At 52.4% G+C, this 14,165-nt stretch overlaps 1 protein-coding gene across 5 annotated transcripts in view; it reads right to left on the reverse strand.

Moving 5' to 3' along the window:
• The window catches only part of HIF3A (hypoxia inducible factor 3 subunit alpha), a 32,031-nt gene extending 22,609 nt beyond the window's left edge, over positions 1–9,422 (reverse strand). For 3 of the 5 annotated variants that reach the window (XM_081515587.1, XM_081515589.1, XM_081515585.1), the window contains exons 1-3: positions 9,367–9,422; positions 2,738–2,928; positions 1,137–1,282 (exon numbers count right to left, since the gene is read on the reverse strand). In XM_081515587.1, coding sequence (XP_081371713.1) covers positions 1,137–1,282; positions 2,738–2,928; positions 9,367–9,392 — 363 coding nt within the window. In that variant the 5' untranslated portion in view covers positions 9,393–9,422. Of the gene's footprint in view, positions 1–1,136; positions 1,283–2,737; positions 2,929–4,369; positions 4,454–9,366 lie in introns of all 5 variants that reach the window. The other 2 variants (XM_081515588.1, XM_081515586.1) reach the window with 1 other exon arrangement.
• Between the last annotated feature and the right edge of the window lie 4,743 nt (positions 9,423–14,165).

The raw sequence follows: 14,165 nt of genomic DNA on the forward strand, positions 1-14,165 counted from the left end.
ATTTCCTAGCTCTGGGACCTTGGAACATTCACCTCTCTGAGCTCAAGAGCTCAAACTAACAGAGAAGTTGGCATCAAGAGTGGGATGGGGACTTTCCTTGTGATCCAGTGGTTAAGAATCTGCCTTGCAAGACAGGGGATGTGGGTTCGATCCCTGGTTGGGGAACTAAGATCCCACATGCCGAGGAGTAACTAAGACTGAGAACTGTACCTGCTGAGCCAGGAAGGCCATGACTAGAGAGTCCATGTGCCACAACAAAAGATTCCTCATGATGCAATTAAGACCTGATGCAGATAAATAAATTTTCTTTTTTAAAGAGTGGGATAACAAGGCAGGGGAAAGGAATGGATGCCAACTGTGGAGCTCATCTATGTGATATAAGAAAAAAAAGCAGTAGCCCTCTCATGGGACTAGGTGTAAGATGAGCTGAAATTAGTTCTACTCCCTGTCTCTTGTCTCCCCATCCCTAGGTCCCTCATCCAACTCCTTTTCTCCCATTTGGGACCCTGCATCCACCGTTTTACAGAGTTTCCAGCCTCTAGATTCACTCTCTCCAATTCTATCTCTGTGCAGTAGCTAGAGGGATCTTTCTAAAATGAAAATCTGATTGCACCTTTCTGACACAATCTTTCATCTGCTTAAAATCCTTCCATGACTCCCCAGTGCCCTGGAGACACACCTTCTATTTCAGTCCTAAATTTTGACCTCTAGCCTTTCTTTCACTTTCTCCCACTGCACTCTGCACCTAACTAGGAGAAATCTCCCCAAAGGCTCTGCTTTAACTCACATCTATGTCTTGGCATATTCTATTTCCTCGGCCATGTACATTCCTAGTCTTTGGTGGTCCCAACCATTTGCCATACCCTTTGACTAGGTAAGTCCTTCAGGTTTTAGCTCAGATGTCTTTTCCAGGAAGCCCTTGATTCCCTCCCAGTCTGGGTCAGGTACCAGCCTCCACCCCGGGCTTGTACAGCCCCTTAAGCTGCCCCACCCCAGCCCTACCCATTCCAAATTTTCCTGTCTGGTGACATATTTGCCTCCCCTTTGCACTGTGGGCCTTGTAAAAGCAGGGCTAAGGTGGTTCTGGTGCCGTCTGTATCCCAGCATCACCTGCACGAAGTAGGAGTTCCTCTTACCTGACTGAGGCCCAGGTGTTTGCTGACATTCTCTGACAGGTAAGCCATGTCTCCCTCGGCGGTGAGCACCATAACAAAGCCCTCCAGGGCCTTCAGGTAGCAGGCATCCAGTGGTTCGCCCCCTGCTCCCACCTGGTTCCACTCCCCTGGTGTCCGGGCCAGGATGGATGGGGTGTGTCCAGTCAGCCATGAGCCCGCCCTGGCTAGCCTCCCTCTGCTTTCCTTCACTCAGAGGAACTTACAGGTAGGTACCCCCAGGTGAGTGGGGCACATCCCAGTGACTTGGAGTCCCAAGGAAGAGGGAAGGACCAAGAAGGACTGGAATTCTAAGAGAACAAGGCCTCCCAGGAGTACAGAATTCTAGGAAGGCAGGGGTCTCCCAAGGGAATAGAACTCTTGTTGTTTAGTCAATAAGTAGTGTCCTATGACTCTTTTGGGACTTTAGCCTGCCGGACTCCTCTGTCCATGGGATTTCCCAGGCAAGAATACTGGAGTGGGTTGCCATTTCTTTCTCCAGGGGATATTCCAAACCCAGGGATTGAACCTGAGTCTCTGGCATTGCAGGCAGATTCTTTACCACTGAGCCATCTGCGAAAACCCTAATAGAACCCTGAGGAGGGCAGAATCCTAACGGGATGAAATTCCCAGGGGTCAAAATTCTAAGGGGCCAAGGTATAAGGGCAGTCAGAATTCCAAGGGGGCCAAGCTTGCCAAGGGTTCAGAATTCTTGGGGCAGGACCTTCCAGATGGGCAGAATTCTAAAGAAGCAGGGACTCCCAAGCGACAGAATTCTAAGGAGGACAGAATACAAGACAGGAAAGTCTAAGGGGTAGAGTCTCCAGAGGATGACTCCACTTTCCCCATAATAAAATCTTTCCAGGGTCCTGGGATTCCAAGGGGTGTGTGTGTGAGAAAGAAAGTCTCCTGCTGAATTTTAGTTTAACAGGGTGGGAATTCAAGGGGACAAACAATATAACTAGTGAGCCTAGCTGAGAAGATCTCCCAGGGGACCAAATCCTAAGGGTCCAGGTGCCTTAGGGAGTTTAGTGGAAACAGTGAAGTGAAAGTGATAGCCGCTCAGTCCTGTCTGACTCTTTGTGACCGCATGGATTGTAACCCGCCAGGCTCCTCTGTCCATGGAACTCTCCAGGCAAGAATACTGGAGTGGGTAGCCATTCCCTTCTCCAGGGGAATCTTCCAACGCAGGAGTGGAACCCGGGTCTCTTGCATTGCAGGCGGACTCTTTAGGGTCTGAGCAGTCTATTCCCTAGCGTTCTGATTCTAAGGAGGCGGAGCTATGCAAGGGAGCATTCCAACGGGCGGGGCCTAACAAATGACAGACTTCTGAGAGGAAGGGGATTCCTACCACTGGATTCCGATTGGCCAGAACTCGAAGGGGCGGGGCCTCTCCAGGGACTTGGATTCCAGAGGGGCGGGGCTCCGCAGGGAAGCCATCTGGGGGCGGGGCCTTGTAGGGACGCGGCTTCCCGGAGGGCGGGGCCTTGTAGAGACGCGGCTTCCCGAAGGACGGGTCTCTTCGGGATGTACCTTTCCGAGGGCGGGGCCTTGCCCAGGTGGGAATTCCCGGGGGCGGGGCTCACCTGCGGTGCAGAGGCGATGCATGCGCAGGTAGCTGATGGTGAGGCGCATGATAGAGGCCTTGTCTAGGTGGGCGCTGACCCCGCGTGCGAAGGGCAGCGTGTGCGCCAGCTGGTACAGCACCTCGGTCTCCTGGCTGCGCCGGCTGCGGGCCGCATCCCGGGACTTCTCCTTGCGCAGCTCCGTGCTCGACCTGCGGGCATGGCCTGCGTTCACTGGAGGCGCTCCGGGAAGGGAAAGAGTTGGATGCGGCAAGCACGTGAGGTGCTGCCACATTGGTCTCAGAGAAGTCAGAGCCGCGACTGTGCAGGCCTCGCTGTGTGGCCCGAACGAGTTCCTGGAGCTCTCTGGGTGGGTTATGCTATGGAGTCGCTCCTAGCCTCGGGTTTTATTGTCCGTGCGCCAGCCCATGCTGCCCTCCAGTGCCTCACTCCTCTCCAAGGCGTGCCCAGGGCCGCCCTGTCCCCTCCCTGACTTATCTGCTGATTATTCCCCGGGCTTGGGGCGACTGGGTAACAGGGAGGCCTCCTGCTGGGAGGAGGCTGGCAGAGCTGGCCAGGAACCAGGGAAGGGAGGGTGCAAGAAGATGCCTGCAGCCCCCTCCAGGCCCTCTGCCCTACAACCTCCCCGAACCCGGTCTCTTGCCCTTTTCCCTCCTCAGCTGAGCTGAGTTCTCAGAATCTTGGAGTACAGATCTCAAAGTCCAACGACCCACCTCCCGGGGCCCTGCCAGGGAGATACAGCAAACCATCCCTAGGGTCCTGGGGGGTTCTGTTCAGCCAATGGCTAACCACTCACCCCTGCCCTTTAATCCATTTCAAATGCTTGAATTCTGTGGTGGGGTTGGAAGTAGAAAGTTATCATGTTTTTTTTTTGTTTGTTTGATTGTTTTCAGAAATATCTGCCACTTATCCAGCTTTTACTATTGTGTCAGACCCTGTGCCATGTGTGTAACTTAAATCAACCCATGTAGCTCAGACATCCCTAGAAGGAAGGTAATAACATTATCCCCATTGAACAGGTGGAACCCAGGCACAGAGAGGTGCAGCGCTTGCCCACAGGGAGTAAAGCTCAGGTGTGAACACTGGTCTGCCTGAATTCTTCAGTTGCCTCTGTTGCATGTACGTGCTGAGTCGCTTCAGTCATGTCCAACTCTTTGCGATCCTATGGACTGTAGCCTGCCAGGCTCCTCTGTCCATGGGATTATCCAGGCAAGAATACTGGAGTAGTTTGCCATTTCCTTCTCCAGGGGATCTTCCCGACCCAGGGATCCCCTGGGTTATCTCCTGGTTTTAGTACTTCTCCCTATTTCTCCACTGTCTTAAAAGTCAAACTCCAGGTCTCTCTGAATCCAAACTCTATAGTTTTTTGGGGAAAAAAAATAAATGATAGAGTATGTTACATATAGTATAGTATATGTAATCCTATCTATATTGAGATACTACTATTGATAAAAAACCATAAATTTGTTGTTCTGTTGCTAAGTCGTGTCCAACTCTTTGCGACTCCATGGAGTGTAGCACACCAGCCTCCTCTGTCCTCCATTATCTCCCGGAGTTTGCTCAAATTCATGTTCACTGAGTCGGTGATGCTATCTAACCATCTCATCCTCTGCTGCCCCCTGCTCCTTTGACCTTCAATTTTTCCCAGGATCAAGGTCTTCTCCAGTGAGTTGGCTATAAATGGCAACCCACTCCAGTATCCTTGCCTGGAGAACCCTGTGGACAGTATGAAAAACCATTAATAAGCAGCTGTAATTTGCTAAGTATTTATGAATCTGGCATTGCACTAAGTAAGGACTCAGCCTACATGTACTCATTCAATCCTAAGAAAGCCCTAGGCAGGGACTTCCCTGGTGGTCCAGTGGTTAAGAATCCACCCCCCACCCCAAAAAAAAACAATCCACCTCCCAATGCGGGAGACAAAGGTTTGATCCCTGGTAGGGGAACTAAAATCCCACATGCTGTGGGGCAACTAAGCCCAGGCACTGCATCTAGGCTGGAGGCAGCCAAATAAATTTTTTTTTTTTTTTAAAGAAAGCCTGGGTTCTGAAACCTCCATTTCACAAAGGGGAAACTGAGACTCTGAAAAGGTAAGTCCTTCGCCCCCAGAGTCATTAAGCCATTAACTGGAAGAGTTGGGATCTGAACTCGGGCAGTGAGATTTCAAAGCCTTCATTCTTCTAATTCCTTTCTTATGAACCACCCTCACCTGCCACCCGGCCCCTTCCACAACCTCCATGGAAGCAAAACCCGAGAAGGGAAGCTGACCTTTCTAAAAGCCAGGGGCCATTTCTGGGGCATCAACTGCACCCCCAAACAGGAGCCCTGCAGTGCCACCCCCAGGCACAGTGGATGGAGGAGCGTGGTATCTCCTGTCTCTCTACAGATGGGAAAAAAATCTCCTCATGCTAGTGGGAGGGAGGCATAGAAGGGGACAGGCTGGGTGGAGGGGTGGAGGGGTGGAGGGGTGGAGGGGTGGAGGGAGCCAGCAATTGCCCTCATCCCCTCCCTCTTGGCTGGTGGGGGGCAGGGGCCTCCAGTCCTCCTCTGCCCAGAGGACATTCCGTCCTCCTGTCCCGTTCTGTTCCAGCCTTGTTTGTCTTCCTGCCCAGAGGGTGGGGGTGGGCGGGCCTCACTGAGCTGGGGGCCCAGACAGAGGGAACAGGGAATGGGAACAGGGACCAGGGTAGGGGTGGGGTTGGCCTCCCCACCTCCTGGGCAGCTGGGCTCTATAATCCTCTCTGTGGCCAACTCCTTCTCCCTTCATAGAAGGAGCTAGCTGGTGGCTGCGGCAGGACCCTGCCTCCAGCTCCCAGCCTATTCTTCGGATATTCTGACAGCAAGTGTGGGTGGGTCTCTCACTTGCTCCACAGGCTGCCTGGTCTCTTCCCTGTATTTATTTACATATATTTATTTTAATAATATTATTAAAGCCTTTATTGAATTTATTACACTGTTGCTTCTGTTTTCTTGTTTTGAGGTTTTTCTTTGGCCCCGAGGTATGTGGGGTCGTAGCTCCCTGACCAGGGATGGAACCCCTACCAGCTGCATTGGAAGGCGAAGGCTTAACCACTGAAAACCACCAAGGAAGTCTCAGGGTTAATTCCTCTGGTTCAGCGTTCCAGTCTCGACTCCATGACTTATTAGCTGTGTGACTTTGGACAAGTTGCATGGCCTCCCTGTGCCCAAGAACAGCACAAACTCATGGGGCTATTGTGAAGACTAAAGGAGTTACTGTATGTCTAGGGCTTAGAATCGAGGCTGGCAATTGGTCAATGCTATATAAAGGTTGGCTTCCCTGGTGGCTTAAAAGGTAAAGCATCTGCCTGCAATGCGGAAGACCCGGGTTCAATCCCTGAGTCAGGCAGATCCCCTGGAGAAGGAAATGGCAACCCACTCCAGTACTCTTGCCTGGAAAATCTCATGGATGGAGGAGCCTGGGTGGCTGCAGTCCATGGGGTCACAAAGAGTCGGACACGACTGAGTGACTTCACTTCACTTCACTTCATATAAAGGTTGGACTCTTTGCAACCCCATGGACTGCAGCCCGCCAGGCTTTTCTGTCCACGGAATTCTCCAGGCAAGAATACTGGAGCATGGGTTGCCATTCCCTTCTCCAGGGGATCTTCTGCACCCGGGGATCGAACCCAGGTCTCCTGCATTGCAGGCAGATTCTTTACTGTCTGAGCCACCAGGGAAGCCCAAGAATACTGGAGTGGTAGCCTATCCCCTTCCCCAGGGGGTCTTCCCAACCCAGGGATGGAACCTAGGTCTCCCTCATTGCAGGCAACTTTTATTATTCCCTCTTTGTCCACATCAGGGATGGAAGGCTTAGGAGACTCGTAGGCTCTGGAGAAACCCTCGGGCTTCGGTGGTAACCCTGTGGTGTGGTGTGTGTGTGCACTCACACATGTGACTTTCATACAATACCTTGGGAAAAAGACTAAATCATAGTGATACTAATAATAATGATAGCTCTGGTGTATTGAAAACTCATGAGCTTAGAGACCCCATTAACTCCCTTCAACAACCCTAAGCACCTGGAAAAGTGATCTCCCTTTTACAGAGTCGGAAACTGAGTCTCCAAGCAATTGCATTACCAGCCCAAGTCACCAAGCTGGTAATCCCAGGGCCCTCCACCAATGTCCAGCTATGCAGACATTTCTGTTAATCCAACCACTCATTTGCTTTTGCCCAGAATCCTGTCTGACTTGAACACAGTTTATTGCCCACCTATGGAGTATTCTGCCTCAAAGAGCTGTCCCCTCACCACTCCTCATCTAGATCTGGTGCAGGAGACGGTGCACCAGAGCAGACTGCTGGCACAAAGCCACACAGCTGGGAAGCTGGTGAGCTGCAATTTGAACTCTGACTTTGGGGCCTGGGCTTTTAAGTGCCATGCCTTGGTGGGCATGCCACCCAAGGGACCCCTGTCCTGCCCCTCCACCACCCAGTGGCCCCCCGTCCTTTCCCCTGCTCCCACCCCTGCTGCCTCCGGATTTCCCCAGCTGGCCAGTCTCCCCAGCTGGCCCCATGCCCAGCCCTGGTCCAGCCCCTTGGCACCCTGCCCAGGTTGAGACGTGCAGCTGGAGCCCTGCCACCCTTCCTCTGTGTTCCAGCAGAGAACAGTGGGTGGAGCCAGACCGGGAGGCCCCAGGGTAAGGCCTGGGATGGGGACTAGGGCCTGGTGCCCCCCCCACCACCACCAGGAGAGGGAGAAGCCCACTTCTTGCCTGCCCTGAAGAACTTGCCCCTGAGAGCAAAGGCACAGAGAAAGTGGGGACACCAGCCCCACATTCGGGGCTGCTCCTGGACCTCTCTCTCCTCACAATTGACTGGGTTTTGGGGGTCTTGCAAAAAAGTACAGAGGATGTGGGGGGCCTTAGGCTGAATCCATGCAAGGATCCTCTTGGCATTACTCCAGGGTGGCCTGAAAAGGCCAGAGGCAGGGTTTGGGTTGGAGAAGGGACTTGGGGAAGGGGGTTGGGGGAGTCTCTCTACTCTTGATTCTGCGCATTCCCAAGGACCTGGTAACCCAGCGGGGTGCCTGTACCCCAGGTCCTATGTTTTCTGGGAACCCTCAACCTGGGGGACACCCAGGACCAAGTGCCCATCAGGGGCTTCCCAAGAATCACCCTTGCCTGGGGTGGGATGGCAGTTAGCCAGAGCTGGAAGAGGGAGAAGCAGTAAGGGAGTATGGGGGCCCACTCACCATCACCCAGACCCTCTTTGGCCCAAATGCCATCCTAGGGGTGCAGGAGGGGATGGAGCGTGGCCAGGATCCGGGTGCAAGTTATGAGTGGGTGGTACGTAGGCTCAGATGACACCAAAGAAAAGGGCTGTCCTTAGATGGGGAGGGGGGGAGGGCCTCCAGCTCAGCCAAGTGGGGCCCCCACCCAGCCAGGAGGGGGTGTTGGGAGGGGCTGGGCCAGGGCTGGCCCAGAAAGGGTGGGATAGAGTTTCCCTGGCAGGCCCAGAGCCAGAGACTGGAATAGAATTGGGGGGGAGTCTAGGTGAGGGGGGGAGGGATATGAAAACATGGGGGTGTAGACGGATCCAATCAGACCTGTGAAGCCAGGGAGGAGGGAGGGGGTGAGGTTTCCTAGATGCCTCAGATTGGATGGGAGAAATCAAGGGCTTGAGATACTTTCCAGGGTCCCATGAAAACATGGCCAGACAGGACCCCCTGGCTGTGGACCCAGAACACCAGTTCCCTGTGCTGCCCAGCAGATCTGCACCTGTTGGGAAGGGAATACAGAAACCCACTCCCTGCCCAGGATGACCTAGCTGGCCGCTACGGCAGGGGGCGCGCCCACCACAGCTCACACTGAAGCAGGCACAGCACCCTCTCTGGGGTCTTCCCAAATAAGGCTTGGGTGCTGCTTCCCACTGTCACAGGGACTGGGTGGGATTGGAGGAGTCAGATAAGAGGCTAGACTTTGGGAAGTGGGTCAGGCTGTTTTCCTATTATTAAAGGGATGACCCTACCTTTCACAAGAATACAAAAAAGCCCTTGGGAAGGGTCCCCCAGGTGGCTTCTGAAAGGTGACCGCCTCTGCCTATTTCTAGGCAACCTAAGGTTTGGGAAACAGTGTCAGGGAGGGCCCAGTTACAGGGGTTCTCTCTTGAATCAATAGATGACTCCCAATTCTAAGGGACTCCCTATATCTGGGAAGGCTCAATTCGAGGCCGTCCCGTATCTCCTAGGACCCCAGGGGTCTTGTGTCAAAGAACAACCTCAATTCTGGGGGCTTGGAGACCAGAAAAGTTACTCTGAAGAAGGAAAACCCCTCCCACAGAAGCCCGGGAACTGCTCAAGGGCAACCACCCCAATTCCGTGGGGACCCCGAGTTTCACCCCTAATCAGAAGGGGAAGCGAACCCGGAGCAGCAGGAAATCGGGGACCAAGACCCCAAAGTCGCTCCTGGCTAGAGGGGCGTGGTAGCCTGGACTTAGGGAAATGCCCCCACCCCTGCGATCCCCTAGGGTGGAGGGTGCGGCGGGGATGCGCCTGCAACCGCGCGTCCGAGGGCGCCCTAGGCTTGCACCCGCTTCTTCCCCACCCAGCTCTGGGGTCGCTGGAAGAAGAGCCCCCTATTCTCATCACTCCTGCCCGCGAAGCCCAGTACCTTGCGCGCTGTAGTCCCAGCGCCATGACTCGCCAGTCGCTGCTCCGGAGCCCTTCGAGGCCCCTAGCCCCCTCCCCTGCCCAGCGAGCCCCCTCCTCAGCCCCTCCTCCCGCCGCGCGGTTGGCTGCCCCGCGCCCTGCCCGCTGCTCTGATTGGTTGACCGGTCTGTCACTTCCAGGAAAGAGGCGGGACCAGAGACCGAGCCCTAGAACGCCAGGCGGGTGTGTGTGCAGGGGGCGGGTACCGAGGAATACACACACACACACCCCGCCACACCCCTTGCCTCGGACTTCTAGGCAGTGTCCCCCGCACCGTGCAGTCGGCGGGCCTCGCCTTCTGGCCCAGTCCATCCCGTCAAGTACCGACTGAACCCACCTAGTTCACTCTGTCCCTTACACCCCAGCCCCCACCCCCGGCTCACCCCTCCACTTTCTACCCCCAGATGGGCCCCTCCGACTTCCAATCCCACCCCCTCCAGTGGCCCAGCCCTGCCTCCGGAGTCGCCCAGCTCCGCCTACTCGGTCTCGTCTTCCCTATCCACCGAGTCCCCCGCTTTTCCTCTTCGCCCCCAACTCCCGACCCCACCCAACCCAGTTGTACAGTCCCTCCCCTTCTGTACCCCACCGTTCCCTCTCAGTCCCCTGCCCCTTTCTTCCACCCTCTCATCCCTCCATCTCGCGCTCACGCCCCCTGGTCCCCGCTCCTCTGGTCTGGGACCCCTCAGTTCCCCAACCCTGCCTCCTTGCCCCTCGAACTCCCTTTTCAGGTTCTCACTGGTGAGTGATTAAGTTTATGTCAGGTAAATATGTAAAACTCAATCACACCCACTTTTCAGAAGAGCGGAGAAGTGGTAGCTTTCTACCGGTGAAGTAAGAAGGTAGAGAGGCCAGGTCACCAAGGAGTGTTACAGTTGGCTAAGGTGAGTGTTAATCCACCGCAGGTCAGTATTTTGGATGCAGCTTTGGGCAGAGAAAAGGACACTATAGCAGAAGTCTGTGGGTTTTGCCCACCCTAGTATCCCACTCAGTTTTCTTTTAGCGAACTAATTCTCTCTTCTTAATCTGTTTTTTTTTAATACTTTTACTTATTTATTTATTTGGCTGCACCGGGTCTTAGTTGCAGCACATGAGATCTTTAGTTGCAACATTCGAACTGTTAGTTGCAGCATGTAGGATATAGTGCCCTGACCAGAGACCAAACCATGCAGTGGGAGTGCAGAGGTTCAGCCATTGGACCACCAGGGAAGTCCCTTGATCTATTTAATTTGAGCAGGACTGGCCATAACCCTCTCATCACCAGCTCCAGGGACTGGTGATGGGTTGGTTTAGTAACTAAGTCATGTCAGACTCTTGCAACCCCATGGACTGTAGCCCACCAGACTCCTCTGTCCGTGGGATTTCCCGGGCAAGAATAGTGAAGAGGGTTGCCGTTTCCTCCTCCAAGGGATCATCTCGACCCAGGGATCAAACCCAGGTCTCCTGCACTGGCAGTTGGATTCTTTACCACTTAGCCACCAGGGACTAGACCTAGCCAGTTTATTCTGTTTCTCAGATCACAGTGATTAGTTCAGGGAAGGTGTGTGACCTAACCTAGCCTAGTGACAACCAGCCCTGAGACATTTGCTGCAACTATCATGAAAGATGTTCTTTCTGCTGGAGTTGCCAAGCTGGTGGGATGTGAGCCTGGAGCTTATGGGGCTCTGTTGCCGAGAAAGGCTTTATGAGATGAACGTCAATGCAGAGGAAAGCAGAAATGAAAGTCTGTGAAAGATAGTCTTGACACTAGCACTTAGGTGCCTGGATTCGGCCATACCTGAACACCATTTTAATCATGGAACCATTATCGGGTTTTTGGTGGTTGCTGCTGTTGTTAAATATTGTTTTATTTATTTACTCTGTGTTTAGATTAGTTGAGTTGATGTCAGCCGCTTACCCTCAAAAGAATCTTGATAAATTGAGAGAATATGTCCTGTACCTCAGCTCAGTACAGAGACAGGTGAATGAGAGACCAAATTTAGAAAAGGCTGTAGGAGAAGCAGTGTCCTATTCAAGGAAGCAGGGGTTAGCTAACTCACAGCAGGTAGCCAATCTGAGGATTTATGGTGTCCAAGGAAAACTATCATATGTTAAACAAAAATTAAAACGGGACTAAAACTTATATACACAGATGTGCCAGGCATCTACGATCTAGGTTAACATTAAACTTCACTTGGTTGTTCCTGGCAGCAAAAGCAATTCAGGAAATGTGTTTGTTGACATAGTTTCTAATTTTTGCTAAAAGGATATGTTTGGGGGACTTCCCTGGTGGTCCCGTGGCTAAGACTCTGTGCCCCCAAAGCAGGGGTCCCGAGTTCAATCCCTGGTCAGGGAACCAAGTCCCACATGCTCCAAATAAGAGTTCACATGCTGCAATAGAAAGATCCCACATGCCACAACTAAGATCAAAGATCCCGTGGGCCGCAACTAAGGCATGATGTAGTCAAATAAATTGATTAACTTTTAAAAAAGGAATGAACTTTCTTTTTTTTTTTTTTGGCTGAGTTACATGGCTTACAGAATCCTACCTAGTTCACCAAACAGGGATCAAACCCAGGCCCCTGGCAGGGGAAGCTGGAATGATCTGATGCCTCCTCACTCACCTGCCTGGTGGTTGATGCTGCCTGTCACCTAGAACCTCACCTGGGGACTGTGGCTGGAGCATCTACATGTGGCCCTTCCATGTGGCTGCTTGGGCTTCCTCCCATCATGGCTGCCAAGTTCTAGTGCAGAGGAAGAGTGGGTGAGGACATAAGCAGAAGCTGTGTCTCCTTTATGACCTTGGGAGTCATGCAGCCTCACTTCCTTCTCATTGCTTTCGTCAAGGAAATCACAAAATCCTGCCCAGTGGAGGGAAAGACACTCCACATCTTGGTGGGAAAGATCAAGCTTCCACAGGGAAGAACATGTGGAACTGGAAACATTACTGCAGCTATTTTGGGGAAATAACTGCCACACTTTTTTACAGAACATTACCTTGGAGTTCTGCTTACAAGCAGTGCAATGGAGGTGGAGTCTTAGACTTTGGGATATTGGAGAAAAAATGCTTATTTTATCAACAGGGAAATAGGGTTTAGCAACAAAACCCCAGAACCATGAGCATACCCAGTCTGACAAGTCAGCATTCCTGGGTACTGTTTTCTGTACATCTGCTTGGACATTTTACTTGCTGATGTTCACTTCTGTATGACTCACTCTCCCTGCTGTCGAAGACTGGGGGGAATAGCTCGACTTAGCAGCAGCTCTACAGCCGCCACCTCTTGTGATCTAATTCTTTTTTTAATTTTTGAACATATTTATTTATTTGGCTGTACCTGGTCTTAGTTGTGGCAGGTGTGATCTAGTTCCCTGACCAGGGCTCAAACTCGGGCCCCCTGCATTAGAGGCTCGGAGTCTTAACTGCCGGACCACCAGGGAAATCCCATCTTGTGATTTGATTTTATTTCAGCTCTCCCCTTCCCTGACTCTGACTCCTAATAATACGGGCTTATAAAGGTCAGCTGGCATTCCTGGAATACTGACAGGAGCAGAAAATCCCTCCAAACTCGAGCCAAGCCAGACGGTGGATTAAATAGGACAAGTCCTAAGTGTTATGCACAGGCTCTATGCCAAATGCAATTCCTGCTCTTACTGGAACATCAGGACAGTTCCATTAGGTGGGCTCCATTATTTTCCTGCTGATCAGTGGTTACGATCCATGGTTCTAGAGCCAGCCTGCTTGGGTTCAAATTTTGACTCCGTCACTTGCCAGCTGTGTGAGCCTGGGCTTGTTACTTAACTTCTCTGTGACTGAGTCATTTCTGTAAAATGACTTTAGTTTAAAAAAAAAACAAAACCTGCAGTAGATCAAACTATTGTTTTCAAATCTTCACTCCCCTGCCAGCCAAGGGGCTCTGTTCTAGAGGGTGAACAGGCATAGCTCAGATAGGCATGGTCACTACCCACATGTCCACACGCATACATGTCCATGTGCATTTTGATGTCACACACATAGGTGTCACGTAACAGGCTGCCATTAACACACAAGTCAGTAGCAACACATGGATTCTGACAAATGCACGTGCTAGCACATACCATGATTGAGATCTATGTCTTGGCCTTGTTGTTTATTCACTAAGTTGTGTCCTATGACTCTTTTTCGACCCCGTGAACTGCAGCCCACCAGGCTCCTCTGTCCATGGGATTTCCCAGGCAAGAATGTTGGAGTGGGTTGCCAATTCCTTCTCCAGGGGATCTCCCCAACCCTGGGATGGAAACCGAGTATCTTGCGTTGGCAGGCACATTCTTTACAGCTGAGCCACCAGGGAAGCCTGTCTTTGCCTTAGGCATACCGTGATGTTAGCCTGCTTGTTGCTGTTGGCACATGGATGTGTGTTGATGCATACACAGATAAATGACGCGTGTGGGTATCTGCGTTCTGTAACAACGGCACCTGTCATCCATAAGACGCACGAAACTCACATGCACGACTATAAGCACATGCATCTAAAAATCTCTTGCATCACATGGTTCTCTGCAAAGACTCTGATGTGTGTGTTGGTGTAAACGCAGGAAACCACCCCGCCGCGGGGGTGATAGATACAGTGGCCCAAGTCCCCCTGCGAGAGTGCTCAGCGCTTTAGCACCCCTTGCAGTGAAACCTCTCATTAGACTCTGGAGGCCAGGACCCCCTCCCCAGTTCTCGAAGTCCCCCTGCTCCCTGGTACATCCCTCCTTCGCGGTTCAGCGAGCAAGTCTCAGCAGTTGGAGCCGTCCTAGGAGATG

The sequence above is a fragment of the Giraffa tippelskirchi genome, chromosome 7, assembly GCF_054371585.1.
Source record: "Giraffa tippelskirchi isolate mGirTip1 chromosome 7, T2T-mGirTip1v1.2.pri, whole genome shotgun sequence".
Taxonomy (NCBI): domain Eukaryota; kingdom Metazoa; phylum Chordata; class Mammalia; order Artiodactyla; family Giraffidae; genus Giraffa; species Giraffa tippelskirchi.